We start from the raw sequence: 25,293 nt of genomic DNA, 5'->3' as shown, positions 1-25,293 counted from the left end.
ATCAGAGAACTTCTGCAGGGCACAGCTGTCCGTGTCGTGTCTGAGGTCTGCAGTGTAAAGGGTGAAGAGAAGGGGCACGAGGACAGTGCCCTGGGGCGCCCCCACACTGCAGGTCCTGAAATGGTTTTCAGGCTTCTCCACACTCCCTGAATGTTCTTCTGCTGCAGCTGCTCCTCCATCCTCCTCTTGTAGCCGGCCTCAGCCTGCCTGATCTTCCTCCTCAGCTCCTGCTGCACAGTCCTCAGCTCCTCCTTGTTCCCTGACCTGAAGGCTCTCTTCTTCTCCTTCAACAGAGCCTTCAGTTCACGGTTAATCCACAGCTTGTTGTTTGGAAAACACCGCACCGTCCGGGAGGGAACAGTGTTCTCGAAGCAGAAGTTGACCCCCATGTGGGTCATAAAGCTCAGTCCAGACAGTGGACTGAGCGCTACTGAGTCCAATTTAAGATCATGAACTGACAGATACAGACAGAAGTAACAGGTACGATCTGTGAGAATGCGGAACAATCCCAGTAAGAAAGAAAGAATGTTTTAATGTCCGAGCAGTAAAAAATAGATAAAAGCAGGTAGTGGACCCCTGACCAGAATAGTTAGTGCGCCTTTAAGATGCAACACTCTGTAATGTGTATCCAGAGAAAACACTGCAGGTTTTGTATATTGCAAGTGTGTTGCTGTTGACGTGAGAACCTTGTACACGCGGCGTCCATATGAGGGGCATTCTTGGATTTGGGAGCAGAGCTGGAGCTTAAGGCTGGATTTGGGGCTGGTTTAGTTCAGGGCTGCGACCCTAGTGACCTCTCCTGACTTTAATAAACGCTGATCTCAGACGCAGCGGTGGGAAGCAAAAGCCACACATTCCTTTATGTGAGGGTAAGTTTAAGGGTGGAAACATGTTGAATGTTCACACTCCTTGAACTGGAGATACAGGCAACAATAAACACTATTTAGGTACTGACTAACCTAGTGTTAGAATATTGAAATAAAAAAGATTGGTACATGTTTTGTTGTTTTATTATTTGTATTATTTTTTAGTTTACTAAAATGGAATCCCTAGACAGATGTATGTATCCAGCCTTTTCTCTGTCTATACCAGTTAAATCAATTAAAACAATAAACCAGTTAAACTTAGAATAGAGTACATTATATCAAAACATCTGAAATTGTGGAAGGCTATGAAGTAGGTGGCCTTCAGAAAATAGACTTTGAATGTTTCTTCTCCAGGGGGTTGTTTGAAAAAATGGGAGGTATTGAGTTTGTCCTGAGTTGTGATTTTAATAAATAAAAACTATCAGTCAAGTATCAGTCATCCTTTCATAAGCAGGTTCTGTTGTGCTGGAACGCATTCAGAAGCACCATTTTACTCCACATAAAACACCAATATGGGACAACATGTGCTTTGTAACAGAAAATTGCTCTTCTTGCAGAACTGGATGGATAAACTCGTGTGGTCCATATGCCCCCTGGTGGATGAGACGGGCAATTGGTTTGAAAACGTCTGCTCCAGTCACAACATGACATGCAAACAGTTAGAATTTAAGGTGTGCAATGCAGTTCCTCAAAGTGAAAAACAGTACATTGAGAATATGGACTTGAAGTTTCTCTGCTCCTTACCAACATATTATACCAAACAAAACAAAATTCTCCGCAAACACTTGAACATTTGTTTTCAATCAAACCAAATAGAAATTCAATCACTCAAACATTTTCTGTGAGCGAAGCAGTTTGGGTTTCGCAGTGTTTACCACCGGCCACTAGAGGTTATGCTCGGGGTGAGCGGCCTGAGACATGGATCTATGATATGATCCATATAGTCATATATGACTGAGACTTCATGTCACAGTGGTGGTATTTTGCTGCTCTACTAAATTCCTGAAAGTCTGTTTATCAGGGCCGAGCTGACAGACTTGTATGATTGTATCCGGGAATCGTAGTAAACAAGAACGGATGTGCTAAAATTAGAACTCCGTGATTGATCAATTGATCTAGTTTTTTTAAAAACTTTATTGGAGTGGATATTGGCGCTGGTACAGCTGGCAGCCCGGTGTAAACGCTCTCTCTTCTTTCTCACACTTATTGTGCTTTATCTCCTATATTTTGTAAATATAGTTAATATTTTTTTTCTATTTTACTGTACGATAGGGACACGCGCTGGAATAGTTTTTTAATTCAACTGTTTTTGACTTTTTTCGGCTGGATTTGAGCGTTTTTCGTTGCGTTCGTTGTGTTGTTGTGACGTGAACTAGCTCCGAGCGAGCCCACCAGCCCCTCCGGCCGCGCCCTCCGGCCGCGCTAAAGTACGGCGTGTCGTCGGTACACGTTTATCTACACGTTTATATGAAAGAGGAACTTCACGAACGATCGGGACACGCACTGGAATCGCTTTAAATTAACTTGTTTTGACTTTATTCGGCTGGATTGAGTGTTTTTGTCGTGTCGTTGCGATGTGTCTTGGCTCTGAGTCCCCCGGCTCCGGCCCCGCCCCCCGGCCGGCGCCGTACCGCGTTTACACAAAGGAGGAACTCATGAAACTGCGGAGAACAGTCGTCTTACCCGGAGATCGCCACGTTATCCCGGCGGACATCCTAAGGAAAACGCAACGAGGCAGACGGGCTGGACGTAAACTCCGAGAGAAGAGAGGGACAAACAGGAAGTCGGTTCCCGCCGTAGTCATGGGTAACGTGAGGTCCCTTCAAAATAAAATGACGGAAATAGCGAGCCTCATGCGGTCCCAGAGGATTTATAGGGACAGCAGCGTCTTGATTTTCACAGAGACCTGGTTAACAGCAGAAATGCCAGACTCTATTGTAGGTTTGGACAATTTTCACCTGCTGCGGGCGGACAGAACGAGAGAATCCGGGAAGAAAAGAGGTGGAGGTCTGGCGGTGTATGTGAACACGAGCTGGTCCAAACCCGAACACTGCACAGTGAGGGAGCAGCTATGTAACATGCCCTCCCCTGGGCAGCTCGGACCACAACCTTGTACATCTGAGGCCTGTGTATGAACCCATCGTGCGCAGGCAGCCTGTGGTGTCCCGTGAGGTGAGGATGTGGTCTGCTGAGAGCGAGGAGGCTCTGAGGGACTGCTTCAGCACCACTGTCTGGACTGAGCTTTATGACCCACATGGGGAGGACATCAACACCATCACAGAGTGCATCACGGACTACATCAACTTCTGTTTTGAGAACATTGTTCCCTCCCGGACGGTGCGGTGTTTTCCAAACAACAAGCCATGGATTAACCGTGAACTGAAGGCTCTGTTGAAGGAGAAGAAGAGAGCCTTCAGGTCAGGGAACAAGGAGGAGCTGAGGACTGTGCAGAAGGAGCTGAGGAGGAAGATCAGGCAGGCTGAGGCCGGCTACAAGAGGAGGATGGAGGAGCAGCTTCAGCAAAAGAACATTCAGGGAGTGTGGAGGAGCCTGAAAACCATCTCGGGCTTCAAAACCCCCCCTGCCCAGACAGAGGGGGATCTACAGTGGGTGAATGATTTAAATGCTCACTTCTTGAGGTTTGATCGGTCACCCGCCCCTCCCCCTGCACAGCTGCATGCTCCCTCTTCCACAGCTGGACAATGCCCTGCATCTGTTCCTCTTCGCTTATCTGCCCCGGACCATCAGCTCCCCACTTCGCCTGGACTCACCCATCCCCCCAGCACACGGTCCCCCTGCCAACCACTGACTGTCACAGCAGCACAGGTGAGGAGTGAGCTGAAGAGGATTAAAGTGAGGAAGGCAGCAGGACCTGATGGCATCAGCCCCAGGCTCCTTAAGTCCTGCGCAGATGAACTGTGTGGAGTTATGGAGCATGTCTTCAACATGAGCCTGAAGCTGAGGGTGGTACCACAGGTCTGGAAGACCTCCTGTCTGGTACCTGTGCCTAAGACACCGCGCCCCAAAGACCTCAACAGCTTCAGGCCAGTGGCTCTCACGTCCCACCTGATGAAGACACTGGAGCGGCTAGTCCTGGACCACCTCCGCTCCACCGTGAGCTCAGCCATGGACCCGCTGCAGTTTGCATATCGGTCTGGCATCGGAGTGGAGGACGCCGTCATCTCCCTGCTGCACCGCTCTCTCTCTCACCTGGAAAAGCCTGGCAGCTCTGTGAGGATTCTGTTCTTCGATCTTTCCAGCGCCTTCAACACCACCCAGCCGCTGCTCCTGAGGGACAAGCTGGAAACGGCTGGTGTGGAGTATGACCTGGCAGAGTGGATCCTGGACTACCTCACAGACCGACCCCAGTTTGTGAGAGCCCGGAACTGTGTGTCTGACACTCGGACCTGCAGTGTGGGGGCGCCCCAGGGCACTGTCCTCGCGCCCTTTCTCTTCACCCTTTACACTGCAGACTTCAGACATGACACGGACAGCTGTGTCCTGCAGAAGTTCTCTGACGACTCTGCCATCATCGGACTCATCACGGACGACGATGACGTGGAGTACAGAGGACTGGCGCAGGACTTTGTGGACTGGTGTCAGCGGAACCACCTCCTCATCAACGCGGGGAAGACCAAGGAGATGGTGGTGGACTTCCGCAGACGCCACTCTGCTGCCCCCTCACCAGTGAACATCTAGGGATGGGACATTGAGAGAGTGGACTCATACAAGTATCTGGGTGTTCATCTGAACCACAAACTGGACTGGACTCATAACACAGACGCACTGTACAGGAAGAGCCAGAGTCGGCTCTACCTCCTGAGGAGACTCAGGTCTTTTGGAGTGACAGGGCCACTCCTGAAGACCTTCTACGACTCTGTGGTGGCATCGGCCCTCCTGTATGGTGTGGCCTGCTGGAGCAGCAGCATCACAGAGAGGGAGAGGAAGAGGCTGGACAGAGTCATCAAGAAGTCCAGCTTCGTCCTGGGCTGTGCTCTGGACTCGGTGCAGGAGGTGGGGGACAGGAGGGTCCTGGCTAAATTCACATCTATGCTGGACCATGAGTGTCACCCCCTGCAGGACACTCTCTCCGCTCTGGAGAGCAGCTTCAGTGAGAGACTGATCCACCCTCGATGTGTGAAGGAAAGGTTCCGTAGGTCTTTCCTTCCTGCTGCTGTCAGACTTTATAACAAAAACTGTTAGTACTGAACACTCGCAATACTGACCTAACCTAATACTGATGTGCAATTCTGTCGTATGTGCAATTGCTGTTGGAATTCATGTGCAATTCATGTGCAATTACTGTGAAATTCATGTGCAATCTATGTGCTGTCGTGACACATATTCATGTGCAATTACTGTCGGGATCACATGCAATGGTATTTATTTATTTGTCTATGGGAGTTTTTATTTATTTATAGGAGATCTACTGAAAGTGTTTTTCAGACTTCCTATAAGTGATCTGTTCTTCTGTATCTACCTCTGTATCTACCTGCGTTGCACCAATGAAATTTCCCCATGTGGGACAATAAAGGAATATCTTATCTTATCTTATACAGAAGAAACATGGAGTGCAAAGAAAATTAACCCCATCACAACAGTAACATTAAAAATGAACACATTGCACTTGATATATTTTAGGCACATTTGCTGAACAATTTAATTCTGAATATCCCTTCCTAATAAGCAGTTGTGTAAACATTTATATATTTAATGCTGCCAAATGAAATGTAAAATAGCCCTAGAGTCCCAGGGCCTCTTTCTGAACACTGCATCCCAGCAGAGCATTGGCAGCTTCCACACACTCAGTCAGGCCTGCAGCTGAAAACAGAGGAAACATCAATGATAAACTCTATTATCTTAAAAACAATTCATTCATAAAATAATGTATTATTTGTTGCAGAAAGACTGCACAGTTTAGAGGGAAATCTATGCTGCATTTGGTTTAGGCTTTTTTTTTAAATCAGGATTCGAGAGTGCACATTTTAAAAAACATCCTGAAGCGTTACATTTTTTTACTGAAGATATAATTACTAAATGAATAAACTCAAACAAGATTTCAGAAACAAGTTTAAACAGGGTTATGAAGTTTTAGAAGTAAAAAAGACAGGATGTTTTGTTTTCAGAGGATATTGCTTCAGTAAGTGTTTGTGATAAATTGTACTGAGACTGTAAATATTCTGAATACTCGCCTAAATGCATCATTGTCTACGTGTAAACAACACAATCCAATCAATACCATGGCCCAAAAAATATTTAACAAAATCAAGCTCCATTTCTAGAGTGTCCAAACTTATTTCAACAAAAGCTTAATATTTAACCACATTCTACATGTAATTCTGCCACCACATGGTGCAGACTTAACTAAAAAGTAGCACTTGTGCTAATTTGAGCCAATTCAAACGCCAGGATCACATTAGTCAGAGGCCGCACTTGGCACCTGGACCATAATGTAGACATCCCTGCTCTATTCACAGGGTTCAGATTCCTATCTTTAGACACCAATTTGAGTACTTTTCACCTTTCAAAGGATAGTATATTTTATTTAGAATAAATATGGCAATGGAGCCCATGTTTAATAATTCTGAATATTAAAAAGTATAAACTGTGTCTGATCAATCCTTCCACTTTTCCCACATTAAGGAGTTCTGTTGGATGTAATTGAATTGACAGAAGTTACCATTCTGTGAGCGCAGCCATGTCGCAGCCTTCATGACCAGCAGCTCCCACTCGTCCTTAGCATCAGCTTTCAGACCATGGAGCCAGACCAGAGCCAAAATGGTGGCCCACACTTCTGTCTTTGCCTAAATGACACAAAGTATAAAAGGAGGTTTGTTTTTGAGCATATGGACTGCTGAATTGACCATAACTTTGAACTGGTACACGCCATGGCCACGCCAGAACCAGAATCATGAGCATCTTTGCTTTACATTGTTTTCTGGTTCCAAAGAAGAGGAAGAGACCTTAAAATGCCTTCCAACTAGTCTTCTGTTAATAATATTTTAACAAAGTAAATAAGTATGGTATCTAAATGCACATTAATGAATAAACATCAGATTATTTCCATAAATAAAGTAGTAGAAGAAGGAGAAGTAGTAGTAGAAGAACCTCTAAACTTCCTCTCAAACTTAGAGTACTTCCTAACTCAGCTACTTAGGCAAATAAATGTTTGTCAATTATTACTAATATGTTTGTGTTTTAATGATATTGACGTCCTGTAAAAAATACCACAAAGAGCATTTCTGTCTGCAGCACCTTGTAACTCACCATTGAAGGCTGTTTGTTCTCCAGATCTTGGCTGGTCTTGCTCAGGGCTGTGGCCAGAGCCGGCTCTAACTTCCAGCAGCCTGAGGCCTTCTGCAGGGACACCAGCTCCAGCAGAGGGTCCCGCAGTGTTGTGGGCTGAGGAGCTCTGACAGAGTCAAGATATCCATCTACTTTAACTAAAAACACAAAAGATCACTGCTTTTCCCAGCAACATTTATTCTCATAATTTTAAAAACAGTGTTTACAAAAACACTGTTCCATTCACTAATTTTGTAAAAGATTAGCAAGATAAATGTTTACACACACAAAATAATTGTTAAAAATGTCTTTCGGTAGGCTGTATACTGCAGATAACTATTACAATTATTAAACTGGTCAACAATTATTTCAGTGGTTTCATTCTGCAATGGGGGTGGTGAGTTGGTTGCATGGTTATTTTGGGGGTACAGGCCTGAAAACTTTGGGAAATCTTGCAATAATAATGACTACGTACATAATAGCATATTGGACAAGTCAATTGTGGGCAAAATGAAGTCTGAGTCTTAAATTGAAAAAAATTAAAGCAAATACGATAAACCAAATCACTTACCACAAGAAGACGCTGGAGCAGAAAAACCTGCTGAGAAAATATACAAAATTATATATTACCACCATTAAAATGTTAAGTTTCGATTCAGGTTCACACATACACTTCTGTTTTTGTGTACATTAAAAAAAGAGAAAAAAAGAAGCCGTAATTGAGTGTTGGAAATAATCATCTCATAAAGGCTTAACGGCCTGTGCACACTCTCTGCACTCTAGTGATTTATTTGAGGTTTACAATTTTATAGCTAGTTATATTCTAGTGTTTTGCTTCTTCTATCCTACAATTTGACATTTTATATTCTAATTCTTAGTTTTTACACATGTATTAAGTTTGAACTTATTTTAATTCCTTTTATCACTTGTAGGTTCTCCAGTGTTTCCTCTGTGGAGCCCTCTGGCTGCTGGGGCCTGGTTCATGGGCAGACACCAAACCTCCACCCCACAGTCCTGTGGCTGTGGGCGACTCAGCCTCAAGTATTTTTGCGTGTCTGAATGACCAGGTTTTTTTTACACAGATGTTATTTTGCCATCGCCTCGAGCACACACACACACACGCGCACACACACACACACACACACACACGCACGCACGCACGCACACACACACACACACACACACACACACACACACACACATCAATCCAAGTGAGACTGGTCCGGCAGCACTGTCTGACCTTGGACATAAGATTCAACCTAAGGCATGAAGAAAACAAGGTGAAATGGTAAAATTATCAATTTATGGATTTATGAATAGTCGGGATGGTGATTTGGCTTTCACCCTCCTTTGTGACACCTTCTCTTTTATCAACTGTCCTCTTTCTCCCAGCAAAATAAATAAATAATAATGATTAAAAATAAAGCATTCATTTATAGGGCTCAATTATCCGTCTCGAAAACGTGTACTATGCGCCATCTTCCTGCAGCAGGACTGAACGTGCTGGAAGGAGGGATGAGAGAGGAGACAGGAAGTGCCATAGTAATTCTACCTGTTAACACGGTTTTTCTCACAAAGAAGTTTGTTATTGACATAAACCTACATTTTGCTCACAAGCCTATATTTTATTTTTAAAATAATCAACTTTTTTTTTTTGGAAGACTGATGCCTTTGGATTTATTTTTGGCACCTGACACAAATGTTGAAAGAAAAATATTAGCCAAAGCGCTAACCGCCAACTTGTGCAGCTGCACTATTGAACATGTTTTTAATGGACAGCCCAAAAACTGCTTACATGGAACTGCTAATGTTCTATGAGTTTATGTGTCAATATTAAATTGTACTTACTACCCATTGGCATGCTGCGGGGCATCACTGGGCTTGTCATGCTGAAGTATGTATACACTGTGAGGGAAACAAATATAAGTTCATCTTTAGTTTGACAGTGAGGCCGCAGTTATTTTATTACTTGGTTTAGGATTTTTAAATGAAATATATTGAACAGGCGGCCAAATTATAAATATAATTTCAGTTTAGAAAGATTTTTTCTTCCGGGTTTACCCAAAACGCACCAAGTGAGGAGAGGGAGGGAGACGCGACGCGCATGAGCGTGTAACAGTAGATTTAGCGTGTTTTGCATTGGTAGAACTGACGCTTCTAAGTGTGCACCCTTAGTTACGGCAAAACGCGCTGGAGAAAATGTGGTTAACGGGTCTAAAATGTATATTTGCGATATAATGGCGGGCAGCAGACGGGGAAACGGGCGCACGCGCTCTCGCCGGGACCGCACACAGGGACGGAGCGGCTCCATCACAGACTCCCGCTGGATTTTGGCGAAAAATTACTTCACGCGCTCTTATCTTTTGACTCAATACCGCTTTTTATATTTCATTTAATGCTATTTTGCGTTGTCGGCATTACTTTATAGAAAAAAAAATATAATAATTTATTTTATTTATATTGTAGAAATCAATAATCTAAGTGCGGCGGATCCGTAAACCAAGTAATAAAATAACCGCAGCCTGAGACCAATTGCACTTACTAAAACTTTAAGATTGTAATAATTTTGCTGACAATTAAAGTTCAATTAAAATCCATAGATGACTAATGTTCAGGGTTGCAGCTTTGCAATTACAGCATTCAGTCCTGCTGGGTTTCAAAAGATGTAACATTTTGTGTGTTAGTAGCATGCCATGACTTTTATGGATGGGCAAGCAGACTTGGGGTGTTCATCAATATTTAATGGATTTAGAGGAACATTTGAAAAAACTAACATGCAAGAGTGAGTTCAAAACCTAGTCTCCCACGAGAAGGGCACATGCCTCTCCTACTGAGCTAAACTCCAATACCTGTAAAAACTGCTGGATTAAATAGTCTCACTTCAGCACTCTATGTTCCCATCAAGCAGCGCATAAACTTTAAAATACTCCTCCTCACCTTCAAAGCTCTTCACCACCTTGCCCCCCCCTACCTGTCTGACCTCCTCATCCCCCACCGCCCCACCCGAGCTCTCCGATCCTCCTCCTCTCTCACCCTGACTGCACCAACATCCCGACTCAAAAGTTTTGGCGACAGAGCATTCTCCCGAACAGCACCCCGACTCTGGAACTCCCTCCCCCAACCTGTCCGCCACTCTCCCTCACTCACAACATTCAAATCCCGCCTAAAAACATACCTCTTCACCCAAGCCTATGACCTCCCCTACCCCTAACCTCCTCTACCCCATTGCCTACTCTTCTACCCCCTGTTACATCCCCATCTTTTTCTCTCTACTTCTTCTGTCTTGTTCATTTTATCTGTATATTAATGTGTTCTGTACGTGTTGTCCCCCCTGTCTGTAAACCCCCCCCCCCTTTTTTATTATGTTCAGCGTCTTTGGGTCACTGAAAAGCGCTATATAAATAAAAGTTATTATTATTATTATTATTATTATTATGTTGTTTAATGACTATTTCTAACCATTAAAGGTCCCGTACCATGCAAAATCGACTTTTTAGAGCTTTTAACCTTCTTACAGTGCTATTGGTGCCTCATATTATGTGCCCAAAGTGTTTTTTTAATTGATTCCTGCAGTTTTTAGCGAGAGTACAGTCTATATCCTTTTCCTCGGATCTGCAAACGGAAGGGGCCTACTCACGCCAACGCGTCATAATCACCACATGGCCCCCTTCCCCCTGCTCCCCGCCTCCACGCCGAGGGGGAAAGGGGGAGGGTCAGTGAGAGGTGCCAAAGCGACTTTTGCTCCAACTCGGACACAGCTTGTTTGTTACTCACTGAGTCTTCTTGGATAATGTGTTTTCAGCTGTAAATATCTCTCTGTTTAATTTGCAGAAAGAGGACACAGTACGTGGAAGGTGTCTGGAGTTTATTTTGGGTGTTTTTGCCCACAATGCGGAAAAGAGCCACCGCGGTGAAATTAGTTTCACGTTGGACAGGAGAGCCCGCTGCGCTGTAAACCTTCGGACTCGTGGGGTGGAACCTACAGCTATGTTAAATTTGAGCGCTGTTGCTAAGTACTAAAGCTAAATGTACATGTGCGACTCACGCACATTTCCTGACGAGGCGTTTGTTATCACATTGTTTTGTGATGTTTTTAATTTATTATGATGACTGTGCAAGTGCTAGAAATGTGATTATTGCTTTTATTCTTTGATAACTTGGCCTTGCTGTGTCATGCGCTGTGTAGCGACGCCTCGGCCTGTGTTTACATTCCCACGTCTCCACGCTGAGACTACGTCACGGGTTGGGCGGGAGGCAGATCGCTCTTCGCAAGGGTGGGGGCAAATCTCAAACCAAGTCGTGTGCATTTCCGGGTTTGTGAGCGGGGTCCAAGGTATGGGTGATATTTCATAACTATTATGTTGCACAACACTTATTATTATCAAATATACCCTTAGTGTAGACTACAAAACAGGAAATATAGCATGATATGGGATCTTCAGTCTTTGTTGTAGCTAAAGGCCCGTCCACACCGCCGCGGCCGAATTGTCCAGTTTACATTCAAAGTCTGTAGTAAACGCGCGTCGAGCGTCACTTCTCCTCTGCACATGCTCAGTTAGGGCACAATCTGCAAACATCCTAGATTCCCACACAGGTTTATTCAGAGTGGTTTGAGTTTGTCCTCAGAGCAGATGTGCAGACCTCTAAAAGAAGCGGCTCTCCGCTTTGGTTGTAAAAGCTCATGTTAGAAAGTGGAACATGAAAGGGCCTCTGAACGCAGTCTGAGAATGAAAAGGGGCGTGAGAAGAAGAATTAAGCTTCCCGCAGTACTGCTCAGTGGCCTGCAGTGGCCATTAAAAGACATTGTAACTTCCAGCCAAGTTTCAGCAGCAGAAGTGAGGAGAAAATTCAACTTTTATAGTAGTGACACAAGGTAATTTGAGATTTTATTTATTTACAATCACTGCTTGCCTTGATTGCCCTGACCACACGCCACTGGTGTGTGTTATGTTATGATTATGTTCATTTTTAATGCATGAAAATACAGTTTTGGGACTAACTTGGTAAAAGGACATTTCTTCTCAGCAGAGGGCCTTGAATGGCGTCGCCGCTGGTTTTGTTCACAGCGATGAAGGCAGTGAAGGAGCTGCTGACTCCTGATTGGACGCTCAGATGAATGATTTTCTTCTTTACAACGTTGTCTTTCTCCCATCTGGCGCCCTCCTGGTCCTGCTCCAGAGATCGAATGAGAGAACGCGCCGCCAGCCTGTGCACCGTGAGTCTGCAGACAAACAGGACGTTTGGCTCAGAGATTTACAACTACATTAAAGTGTTTATGATTATTTAATTAATGGACTGACAGTGGAACTGTACCTACGATGAAAATGTCAGACCCCTCCATAATTTCTAACTTGAAAATTGCAGGGTGTTCAAATACTCACTTTCCTCACTATATAGTCTGTGTTCAGACTTACCCAGTGTCCTCCGCTGGTTTGAGGCTAAAGTCAAGCTTCTTCTCAGTGGGACGTCTTGCCAGCCTGTACTTGACAGTCACACAGGCCTCTGCTCGCTCTTTGCTCTAAAACACATCACAGCTTTAGGTCACGGCTCTAAACAGAAGTGCACTGCCTCTTACACCACAGTGAGCACCTGTCCAGTGAGCTGGGCGTACAGCAGTGACCGTTGTCCCTGGAAAATGGATGTGAGAGGTGGAGACAGCACAGAGGCAGAGACCCCTTTGGGCAGGTCCCATGTCACAGAAATGTCGACCACAGCCGGCTGCATGGCGAAGCGCAGAGACTGAATCACCTGGAGAAGACAGGAAGAACAACTGTTATTATCTGTCTGCTTTTGGGATCATTAAATAATAAGGATACACTCCAAATGCTCATAGTCACTTTACAGTTGTGCATTGTTAATTCAGTCCCTGTGCTCAGAGATAAGCTTCTGAAACCACACATGCCCTGGGACACACTGATGGAAACATGGCTGCCAATCTGCACCTTCTGCCCTAAAATAAAACACTGTTTTTAAGTATAAAATACTCTTCGGCCTTAACTGTATGTGCAGAGTACAATATTAATTAATAAATATAGCCGCAAGCGGCGATGATCGGCCCTCGCCACACCTACTGCTGAATCCGTGACGCTGTTGCGTCTTCTCCCCTTTGCTTTACATATAAAGGGAAACGTTTGCGGCTCCGCCGTTCAAAGTCTGTGGCTCTTAGAATAAAAATGTTGATAACTTTTGATGGTCCACTCCTGAAGATGAGTCTCACCAAATGTCAGGTTAATAGGGCTAACGCCCTTGAAGGAGTTTGAAATTTTAACATGCTGACACTTTATACATTTACAGAGATCTGGCGATTTCCCCATTGGAATTACATGGAAGGTTTCTGTCATCGCTACGCCGTAACAATATGACATGGGTCTCATTGACTTGTTTGATTGGGATGCCAAAATGGAATTTTGAAAAATGTAACATTTTCCCCTCAATATAAAATTTGATGGGACTCTGTAGGGGGCGCCGACGCGCCACATGACTTTATTTAACTTAAAATAGGTTTAGGGCAAAGGGTTTAACAACTGATTAAAATTTCACGCGATTCGGACTTTATCTGCGCAAACGGCAGCAAATTTAAAATTTGGGAAATTTCCTAAATTGTAGCTACAGTTTGCGGCTTTGCCGCACAGAATAACTATTGATGTCCCACTCCTCAACGCCATTTTCACCAAATTTCAACAACATCCTAGGAGGAGTTCGTAAAAGTACGACGTTTGGAAAAACTCCCGAGTCATGCTTAGCAAATTTTGATCCAATATGGCCGACATTTGGTTGGGCGGACGGCGTTGCCGTAATAATAGTTTTTACTTCTCATGTCAATTTCATGATTCTACAATCAGATTTTTTTTTGGCCATTTCCTATCTCTCGATGCATTTTTTGTACATTTGGGGGAATTATAATAATATTCCGATCTGAAAACAATGTTTCCCATTTTTCAAATATCATAAACTATACATTTTCGTCATGGTGTGGGTCCCGGTCCCTGCTCACTGACGGGTACTTTCGTTCATTTTGAGTGTCTCCGCCCACTTTGTGTTTTTGGCCCTCTATACAGTAATAATGTAAAATTTTTGCATTACATGTTAAAGGCACACACACACTCACGCTAACACTAACACACACACACTTAAACACACACACACACACACACACACTCATATACATACACACTGAAGGCACACACACACGGCCTTGATACCACAGCTCGGTACCACACCGTCCCACGCGGAGGGAGTCACGGGGGAGGCCTTCTCTTATCTATGTAGGTTTCGGCTCACCGTGGGAGCGAAGGAACGAGTCCACATCCTGAGCTGGGATTGTAACCAGTTCATGACTCATCCATCCCATCCGCCCCACCGCCTCGGAGAGAAACCACGCCTGCTTCACCATGAATAACACTGCATAGTCCCTTAAACCTTTGTCTTGCTCTCGGTTTCAGCTGGCAAGACACACGTCTGGTGTGCTCAACTGACCTAGGCAAAACCCAGATATTTGTTCTTGCACATTTCTAGGAACCTCTGTAATAGGCAATAAACCTTTCTATTTGGAAACAGTCGTTTCTCCTGGTCATCTCTCTCCGATGCATGAACACGCAGAAGGGCACAAGACGCTAAACCCCTTCAATGTTTATATGCACGGAACATGCAAGAGATGTGGATCGTATTTGTGAGCTAGTTAGCGCAAACAAGCGATACATAGGGATGTTGTCATCCCCATGTAAAGCGCTTGTTTAGTGTGCACTTTTGCACGGGCTTCGCCCATTTACAACAGTAATGTTTAATTTTTTTAGACTAATTAGTATGCACTGTGCATGAGTGGAGGAGTGCGTTAGTGAGTGTGTGGAAGCGGGCGAGCGCTTTGCGCTCGATATCGTGCGCACTACGTGCACTTTAGTAAGTAACAATGTAATACATAAATAATGATAGTTATCACAATATTATAAATTAGAACATTTAGTTTATACATCTGGTCTTATTTGGATGTGATGGTCTTTTCTAGAGAACAAACAAACGTGGACAGTGTGAGTCAATTTTATTTGTTCATCTTATGTCATGTCGGTGTAATTCCTCATTCGTCCAGGCGTGTCCATTGTAGAAAAAGCTTCAGTTGTAGTCATCTGGACTCAGTTAGAAAAAAATAGACGTTTCGACTCTCATCCGAGAGTCATTGTCAATAAAAGAATTTAGGTCGAGAACTCCGATATTTATACTATTCTGTGGTAAGTCCAGCCCATTGGGAGGAGCCTTCCTGAAGAGGAAAGAGTTGTTTGTTTCAACAGAAACTTAGCCTATTCAACCCTTTAATGGGCTATTAGTCTCCCCTTTGTCTTTGTGAGACCCTGGCTCACCCAACCTGAGTACCTGATTAGCATCTAAATGTCCTGGTACTGGTCCTCTAACTCTCATGCACAGTAAAAATAATAACCCCACAAAAAGACTAAATATAAAAACCTACTTTGGGTTGCATCCTGTCATTTCCTGTGATGAACTGGGCATGTCCTCCTCCTTCTTTGGCCAAACCTTTGATTAGAGCAGAACTGGCTCCTTCACCGATCCCAAAGGAAAAACACCTGCAATAAAACGTACTAGTGACTTGTAGATTGTACAAAAGTAAAATAGATGCTGTTTTGTACCTGTGAAAGCCCGAATTAGACTTGACCAGGTTTATGACTTCTTTGGTGTTTCCTACTTCTCCATCAGTGAAGACAAACAACTACAGAGCACAGTTCAGCTCATAGTTTTACATAATGCAGCAGTGACAGAGATTTAAGGGCTCGCAGCAGATTTTACAACATCTCTTATGGTTAAAACTCTTGGACAAACTGGGACAAAATTAAGAGCAGGACTAGGGCAGGACAAGTGCAGGACTAGGGCATGACTAGATCAAGACAAGGGCAGGACTAGAGCAGGACGAGAGCAGGACTAGGGCAGGACTAGAGCAAGATTAGATCAAGACTAGGGCAGGAGGACTAGGGCAGGACAAGTGCAGGAGGACTAGGGCAGGAAGAGTGCAAGACTAGGTTCGGACTAAAGCGGGACTAGAGCAGGACCAGACCAGGACTAGGGAAGGACTAGAGCGGGACAAGAGCAGGACTAGGGCAGTACGAGGGCAGGACTAGACCGGGACTAGAGCAGGATTAAAGCAGGACTAGAGCACGACTAGAGCAGGATTAGAGCAGGACTAGGAGAGGACTAGAGTAGTGGGAGCTTCAAACTTTAGGCTGCTCAGACTGTTTTGACCAGAGCTAATCTTTCTGTACCTGTCTGGGCTGGTTGGGGATGCAGCCCTGGCTGTAAATGTGTTTCAGAGGTGCCAGAATCTCTGTTCCTCCCAGGTCAGAGCGCAGGTTTTCCACCTTTTCCAGAGCCTCCTCCATCGTCTTCTGATTGTACTTTACACTCTTCCTGCAAAATAAGACGCAGCCAAAGCATGATTTAGGTGTGTCTCAGGAATTTGTGCTGTTTTCATGTAATATCAAATCATTTACGTAAAGATTTGTTCAAATATGGATCCAAAGCTGTAGATGTTAAAGTAGCAGCCCATGGGTAAGCTCTTGAGCAGCAGCAGCAGAGTGTCCTGAGAACATAATAATAATGAGAGAAACGCTCAGTGTTTCTAAAGTAGTTCATATGGTCTTCATACCCGCGCACTGGCAATCCGAGTCCCCGATTGTGGGCTGTGGCCCATAGAGCAGTCCATACTTCCAGATCGATCCAATAGAAACACAAACTCTCCAGAGGAAGACACAGACGACATAATGTCTTTGGGAAACTCTGGATACAGACTCAGCATCAGGACTGGGTCTCCCATCAGAGAGCCTGAAATCAAGAGGCAGGTGTCTAAACCGTTATGTTTGTTCACTCACTCCATCATCACTGTTTTATTAGAGTAGATGCAGCTTATTGTCAAGTGAGTGAATATAACTTTTCAGCAAAGAACAATTGAGTAAAATGGCCGGACCACTACAGCTAAAAATAACACAAGAAATGAAACCCACATTTGACTAAAAAGCTCATACAAAATAGCATAATTTAAACTAATTAACTTAATTAGACTGCTCGCTTGTCTATAATGCAAATCAAACGGTGTGGGAAAACTGCAGAGATTTTTTTTTGTGGGATACAACTACATAAAATACATCAAATCACACACACATGATTTCACCCAGAGCTGGTGGGACAGAGCCATGTTGTACCCTCTACTTTATAGAAATGTATACAACATTTGTTGAAACTTTTCAGATATCAACATTAAGACATAAAAATATATTTGTGTAGAAGTATCAGTAGTGTGTGTCTCACCAGGTTTGGCTGAGGCCTGGCCTGCCTCCACCACGGCTGAGGGCTGGTGACTGTCTTTGTAATAAATGAGAAGCTCCACGTCTCGATCAAACTTGTGTCCTGCTGCCAGCTTCACCTACGGCCAAACAACTGTGGTTAATGTACTAATGTATATTTTACACGTATTTACATAATTATTATATTTTCTCTACTATTCTGGCCTGTTTTAATCATATGAAGTAATTATATTTTGTATTCTATGCGTTCTAGTGTTTAAAGAGCGACTGTTGGCCAAGTTATTTCAAGTGGATGGTTAAAGTCTGTTGTTTACCGAAGCCTTGGTTTGATCTTGGTTGAGGTACTCGACCGGGTCCATGGTGCAGCTGGACTCCACTTTGGAGACTGGTCGTGGTGACTCGACTCGGACTGAGAAGTTCAGATCATAGGGAACCAGAGAAGAAGGGACTGATGTCACGTTCACACTGCTTTCTGTTCCTGTAAAAAACACTTTATCAATAATCATTATCATTGCACCAGGGCTGAACAATATTATAAACATCTCTAATTATTCCTGTACATGTTTGTAGAGGTGCAGTCAAACCTATGGACCAGTGGATCCGACCTCTCAACCAAGGATGACTATGTTGAGAGCAGGATTCAAACCACCGACCTTCAGCTCAGAAGACACGCCCTCTACCACTGAGCTACTGCTGATACAGAATGTAATAAATCTTGCAGCCCGACAATGCACCACAGACCAACAGGTCTGAATCTGATTCATAAAAAGTTTCCTAAAACATGATTCATGATCCCTCTAAACTTCAGATGCTCTGAAATAACATTATTCCATAATCTGACAGAGATGAAGTGCTGCATAATACATTTTCCAGTCTTGTCATCAGTTTCATCCTAAATTGACTCTGTTGTTGGAGGAGAGAAATCTGACCTGCAGGTTGATATCGGGGGTTGAGGACGGCAGGAAGACAAAACCTCAGCGCTTCATCGGCCTGCACATCCAGCTCAGTGACATACTCCAGCCTGATGGAGGCGCTCTCTCCTGGAGGCAGACTGCCAACACTCATTGAGAATATGTCTGGACTCTGGTCACTCTCCTCCAAGAGAAAGGCCTGTTGACCGGAGCTCAGCGCGTCATCGTACTCCTCACGAGCCTGGAACAGGTATTAAAGGTTCTAAACAATGTTCCTATTGGCTCCAGATGTGATGTTTCCATTTGTGTTCATTAAGTAGTTAAAACAATAACCAATATGTTTTTTTCTAAATATGCAGACAGATTAACAGTACTTTATTAACAGTTTCATGTTCATCATCATTGGTTCAAATAAAGAAATTAGGATTATTATACATACTTCTTGTTCCAGTCACAAAGAGGAACAACTCTGTTATTATTCTGTTAATCTAACAGAGGCCAGGACGAAGCATAAACCTGTTTTATTCACATTACTGTAAATATGTCATAGGTCATAACTTTTGCTTGCGTTACACATTTTGACAGCTTCCTCTCTGGATTTACCTGTTTCTTCTCCTTCACCTCAGCCACAATAAGAGTCTCTCCGACTTTGGCGCTGAAATGGCAGACGGCAGCTTCACTGGGCATGGGGAAAACGAACACCGCCTCGATGGGTTTCTCCTCCTTGTTTTGGTAGAGCAGCGTTGAGACCACTGTAGCTACATGGTCCTTCACATCCACCTGAACATCCACGCTCTGCAGAGGCACTGACACCAAACAACACACCTGACATTAGGAGACGTCCAAGACCAGGCTGACCAAAGCACCAACATGTCCAGTTTTCAGCAACCTAACCTTAAACCTGCCTTTATTTGAACTCACTGTGAATTACAGTCTGTTGTGTGTTATGCTGTTACTATAAAAACTATGCTCTAAATTATATTTAATAAAGACTGAACAGGAAAGAATACATTGTGAAATTATTACATGTTAACCTTGTTATTAGGGTTCCAAACACATGTTATTGAGTATTGTATTCAGAGGTAAAGATTGTACTAGTTTTGAGAAATCTATTTAAAAACAATACTTTTTATTACAACCACAAAGAATTTTCAAAAAAAGTTCAAAGTTTTGCTCTTTAATGAACTGAACTGGACACAAAGTAGTAATATTCTGCCACAAAGCCAGGCAGTTTTTAGTTTTCCTTTGGACCTTTAAACCCAAAATGCTTTTTCTCTTGATATTTCCCCATGTGGGACAATAAAGGAATATCTTATCTTATCTTAACACGTGACTGAATTACCTGCTTGCTTCTCAGGCGTCATCAGTCCACAGCAACACCTCTCCATTTCTCTCCGTTTGTTTGAAGAACTGTAGTCGAACTGTTGGAGATCACTTCGGACTGTAAGGTGCTAGTTCTGGGTTTGTAGAAGGCACTGCTCGGGAGTGCCAGCCAGAGCACTACTTGAGGCCAGGATGGAAGATCAGAAGGATGCGAAGACACGATGGGCTTTGGGTAGCTTTACTTAGGTTCACAAGTTGTTGTTGTTGTTGTTGTTTTATGGCGGTTGGCATCCGAATGTTGCATTACCGCCAGACTTTATTCCTTAGCCTTTTTCGTAGTCCTAAAAGTTCTTCTTCCAGTGCTTTGATTTCCAGTGTTGTTGTTGTTGTTGTTCCATGGCGGTCTGCATCCAAGTGCCGCAGCACCGCCAGACTCCATTCGTTCGACTTCATCTTTCAGAGTGTCTTTCTTTGATGTTCGGTGCTGCCGCCGCACAGCTTTATTCTTTAGGCTTCATTCTTTAGGCTTTGATACTTCCACTGATGTCGTTGCTTGGCATCTTTCAGAGTCCGACCGGCTTTATTCCAGGACTGACTCTCCTCCCTCTTCCTCCGCTTCTTTGATGTTCGGTGCTTCCGCCGCACAGTTTTACTCTTCAGGCTTTGGTAGCTCCACTGATGTCGTTGCCTGGCAGCCGTGCATCTATTAGACTGGGCGAGGACAAAAGACCACCCCCACCTCCATTTCTTCACTCTGATCACTCTGAATCCCCAAAAGCAGACCCCCATCACTCCGACTCCCATTTAGCGCCTTTAGCCTGTTTTCTATATCTGCCCAATCAAGCTCTTTTGTTCCAAGAAATCTTCCTGCAGCTTTAGCAATGATCCTGATCCTTTCAGTTCTGCTTTGAGTCTGAGCAGCACAGTTTATAACATCCACCATAAAGAGTACAAAATCCTCTCTGTCCACAACCAAGGTATTCTCATTCATTCTGGAACCCGCACACTTGGGACCCCCACACTTGAAACCTCCACACTTCTTGGGAGCCACGCTGGCTTCCTTCACCTCGCTCTGGCTGGGAGCAGCGCTGGCTTCTCTCTCTGTATTTACTCTAACCTCGTTACTTGAAACTGTCTTGACTGCATCCGCATAGGAAATACCTTGAGAGACCATTTTCTGCACCTCAGCAGCTCTTTTGTTAAACTTGCATCCCCGTAGGCAGAGCTATGTTCTTCCCCACAGTGACAGCACTTCAGTTTTGCCCCTTCGTCACACTTCCCATACCCATGATCTCCTGCACATTTACCACATCTTTGCTTCCCTCTGCAGACCGCTGCAATATGCCCAAAACGCTGGCACTTGACGCAATGCAGGGGCGGAACATATGGCCTAACGTCATGGCACATGAACCCAATGAACACCTCACTAGGCAGGCACTTCCCTTCAAGTGTTACCATTACCGACAGGCTGTCACATCTCACCCCAGACCGGGTCACCTTCAACCGCCTAGCGTCCACCACCTTAGCTCCAGTCAAATTCCCCTTTACTTCATCCACAGACATTGTCATAGGGACTCCTACGATAACTCCTCTGACTATGTTTCTTTCAGCATCAGACACAAGAATGTCCTTTCCACCCAGACGTTCAGTTCCATTCGCCTTCCTTTGCTGAGCCGCGTCCTTGCACACGACCAGCAGCGAGCCATCCCTGAGGACACTTGCACGCTTGACCAGTCCCACAGCTTCACTTCTCTCCGCTCTTTGTCAACCCCACTGGATTCCACTCCTTAAAGGACGCATTATCCTGTGCAAGCCTTATGCTCACCTTACACAATTTGCTCTCATCCCCAATATCAACAGCTTCATCCTGCCTCTCACTTCCAGAACCTTCGGACAAGCTAGAGGACATGTCACGTTTCCGTTTCTGAGACTCCTTCTCCGGCTGCTCAGCGGCTTGAGCAACGGTGTCGGCCGGACCAGCAGCGGCCGCCTCCCTCTTGTTTTCCGACGCCTTCAGGGCCTCACATGGGTCGGTCTCATCGTCCAATAGCGGGTCGAACCGGTTGGACACGACGCAGCCGAAGCCTTCTCGCAGGTGTCCGGGCATGCTTCTTCCTCCTCTCTGAAGTTTCATGGCGGGCACGCGTCTTCCTCTGTCCAGGATCCCTTCTTCGAGCCACTCCGCGGGTGGCACGTAAGTGCACACGGTGCTGTGCCATTTTATGGCGGGCCAAGTAGACACCATAACAACACATACATATGTCTCCGCTTATAAACCTCGCCACAGGATCAAAGGAACAAAGACTCGGCTGTCGACTGCCATAAAACAATAACAACAGCAACAACAGTCTAAGGAATAAAGTCTGGCGGTAATGCAACACTCGGATGCCAACCGCCATAAAACAACAACAACAACAAAGGAACAAAGACGGAATGTAGCTGCTATGTAGCGTCACTAAGCCAAGGACATCTGCAGACACCCGCCCAGTCTCGTAGACGCACGGCTACCAAGCAGCGACATCAGTGGACATATTAAAGCCTATAGAATGAAGCCTAAAGAATAAAGCTGTACGGTGGAAGCACCGAACGTCAAAGAAGGAGAGGAAGATGAAGAAGAGTCTCCCTGGAATAAAGCCGGTTGGTCTCTGAAACAACAACAACTATTCTAGTCACAAAGACATATCATGACCTCATGGGCTTTGTAACACCAAAGCAATGGAAGGAGTACTTTTACGGACTACGACAGAGTCTGAGGACTACGACAAAGTCTGAGGAATACAGTCTGGCGGTAATGCAACACTTGGATGCCAACCGCCATAAAACAACAACAACAACAACAACAACAGACCTCTGCAGACCTGATAACAGCAGACACAGAGTCATCAAGTAAACACCTGACTATTCCAAACAAAATATATGTTAATAATATTGTGTGCATTGACTAAAAGTAAACAGTGGGTGAGTCATTACTTTTGCATTTCAAGTGTCTTCATATATAATTCTTATGTTAGTTTGTTATGACCTTGAAATCTAAAGTAAATGACCTGAATGCTAACATTTACCCAAATGACTAAACCATTTGTATATTTTCCAGCAAATACAGCTTTTCACATAAAAAAATGGCCTGTCTTAGTTTAAAGCCCACTCACCACGTCAAGGCCAGGCCACGAGTGGGGGAATAATACTCAGACACTTTTTTTTTTTTTTTTTTTTTTTAACAATGCCCTTTATTTTTCTAAAAACATAACTGTGTGGATCTAAAGTGCCAATTTTTGTTTTATTTTTCAGCAAAACAGCATTTTTATACTTTTATTAAGGACACAAGAACTTTCCAAAATAGTTACTTTTACATATGCTTTTCTGAGACAGTAATAAAAAACGATGTACATGACAAAAACAGGTTTTAAACAAATGCTCACACGAACAAAACTGAGTCAAATATATTTTTTTGTTTTGTAAGAACTGCAATTTTTTATGTTTAAAACATTTTCAATAAGAAAAAACTGTGTGTGTGTGTGTGTGTGTGTGTGTGTGTGTGTGCGTGCGTGCGTGTGTGATCAATCAGCATTACAAAAGAAGATTCATCTGCCACAGTCGAACTCACATAATTAAGCTTTCCGTCTGGTATGAAGTGAATGAATAAAACCGATGTGCATTACAGGTGGTGAAAGTGGACCAACTTTGTTAAGTGTGGATGACCTGAGATGTGTGAGAATCTTCGGACAATCAGCGTGAAAAACAAAACAAGCAGATCAAAATATACAGCAAACTAAAGTAATATGACCGTGTCCGCCTTATGTCCGAAATATTCAAGAGTGGTTTGTCTTTCTTCTCTGCATTTTCATTGATTTTAGCAAGAGATAATTTTCCGTTTCCATGCCACATGTTTCCTTTTCTCTATTTGACCACCGCGTGTGTGCGTCACTGCGTAACGAGCGTGTCAAACACTTCCCTACTAAACCACTAGAGGTCAGCGGCGGACCACAGAATAATCGTTCCTTTTGGTGAAACAAACACACATAATATTCTTTATAAAAACATTTTCTGCGACAGCTACAGTATATTTAACAGCAGGTGTGAATGAAAAAAAGAAACAGGAATAATGTCTATTTTGCATAAGAAAACCACACAGAATCTTGTATTGTCTTGTAGAATTAGACTCGCCTCCTGCAGGCCTGGATGATGATGATCTTGGGTTGTTCACCTGTCGTCGATGGGCAGTTCATCTGGTTCCTCTCCTGAAGAAGAGTCTGATTTGAAGTTGACACAGAGGACAGAGCCTAGTTTGCCGTGGGACATGATGACCACAAGCACTCCGTCTGTCTCTTTGAGCTTAGAATGCTGAACCAGGGCCTCGTTCAATTGCTTTGAAAATAGTAATAATTATAAACAAAAATAAAGTATACTTTTAAATAAATACTCTATATAGAGTTACTGCTACTTACACAGTTACTACTTCACAGTGAGGTCTGTGTGCTTGACCACGTCATATCCCAGATCAGTGAGTAATGAAGCCTGCGTAAATTCAGCCTGGAAGACCTAACTCCACCCATCTACGTCAAGGCCACCCGCTCCCCAGCTCAACCAATGCACCCAGCCCGGGCGTCGGCCACCATGGAAGGACCCCTCTCCCCAGCGCCATCATCGCACTCAAGCGGCGTCCGCCTGTCCGTCTGAGAGAGTCAGATCCCTCACTTCACCATGGACTCTTCCAGGTTTCTGCGCTTATCCCAAAGAGGTTATGCAGTTTTTCCCGGCCAAGAAGGAGGTTGAAAGGTCAGGGGGCGTCTGTACCATGGCCCTCGCACCTGCTCCTCATCCCCAATCAACACTCTCAAGTTACTCCTCCCCGCTCCCAATCAGCGCCCAGGCGGTCGCATTTAATCCCTCTCGACCGCTCAAACCGTACTGCGACCCACCACCTCCCCTGCTCCTCCTCTACATTCCCCTCATCCTCTTCCTTCTCTCCACATCTACCACCACCAGTCTCCAGGCTCCGGGGGGAGACATCTAATACAAATAGATCATGGAGTGCCCATGATCGCAACGTCTTCCGACAGGGTCTGAGCGCCAAATAACTATATATATAATAACTATAATAAAGCTTGCTAAACAGTCCTTTCTCGTCGTCTCTGCGTCTCTCCGGGGTGAAATGTCTTCATATTCTCTTCATCTTTCTCTGCTTCAGTTCTGTTTTTCTTCTTATCCACAAAAGTGATAGTAGTGATGAGAAGAGCCACGCGGTTCTTTGATGAATTCATGGTCACAAAATAGATCTAAAAAAAAAAGAGTGATAAAAATAAATTAATAAATATTAGGTTAATTAGATTTATTTTTTATTATTCCAAAATTTCACTGTGGTTTATTCAAGTGTGGATGACCAGTTCTGGGTTCCTGCTGAACCTGGAATTTTATCACTCTGAAACCTGTAGATTCAAACCATTGCCTCATTGTTCCTGCCCCCTCAGAGCAGATTGGGTCGGGGGTTTTGGAGGGCCGTGGGGGAGGTGGTCAAGTCCAACGCAGCCATGGACTTCTTGAGCTCCACCAGGTCCGACCCGGTGTACCACTTTGACTCGGAGCAGTGGGACGGGGCCGTGGCGGCGC

At 44.3% G+C, this 25,293-nt stretch overlaps 2 protein-coding genes across 2 annotated transcripts; both read right to left on the bottom strand.

Annotated features, from left to right (window-relative positions):
- Window positions 1-5,540: 5,540 nt before the first annotated feature.
- On the bottom strand, window positions 5,541-9,039 carry LOC140370057 (von Willebrand factor A domain-containing protein 5A-like). The gene is made up of 4 exons (XM_072456999.1): window positions 9,000-9,039; window positions 7,134-7,309; window positions 6,547-6,670; window positions 5,541-5,687 (listed from the first exon to the last, which is right to left on the bottom strand). Exons 1-4 carry the CDS (start codon window positions 9,037-9,039, stop codon window positions 5,608-5,610), a joined length of 420 nt encoding a protein of 139 aa, XP_072313100.1. The 3' UTR covers window positions 5,541-5,607.
- Window positions 9,040-12,135: 3,096 nt separating this feature from the next.
- Window positions 12,136-19,760, bottom strand: LOC140368321 (von Willebrand factor A domain-containing protein 5A-like). The gene is made up of 13 exons (XM_072455304.1): window positions 19,706-19,760; window positions 18,967-19,169; window positions 18,382-18,604; window positions 17,767-17,930; window positions 17,457-17,571; window positions 16,798-16,973; window positions 16,643-16,731; window positions 16,415-16,559; window positions 15,788-15,867; window positions 15,610-15,724; window positions 12,741-12,899; window positions 12,566-12,669; window positions 12,136-12,372 (listed from the first exon to the last, which is right to left on the bottom strand). The coding sequence occupies exons 1-13, from the start codon at window positions 19,749-19,751 to the stop codon at window positions 12,147-12,149; spliced, it is 1,845 nt and encodes a 614-aa protein (XP_072311405.1). The 5' UTR covers window positions 19,752-19,760; the 3' UTR covers window positions 12,136-12,146.
- Between the last annotated feature and the right edge of the window lie 5,533 nt (window positions 19,761-25,293).

The sequence above is a fragment of the Eucyclogobius newberryi genome, unplaced genomic scaffold, assembly GCF_026437365.1.
Source record: "Eucyclogobius newberryi isolate DKJ021-1_F unplaced genomic scaffold, fEucNew1.0.hap1 SCAF_10, whole genome shotgun sequence".
In the NCBI taxonomy this organism is placed as follows: Eukaryota; Metazoa; Chordata; class Actinopteri; order Gobiiformes; family Gobiidae; genus Eucyclogobius; species Eucyclogobius newberryi.
Note: the sequence above shows the minus strand (reverse complement) of the source record. Positions and strands in the feature narration are given on the sequence as shown.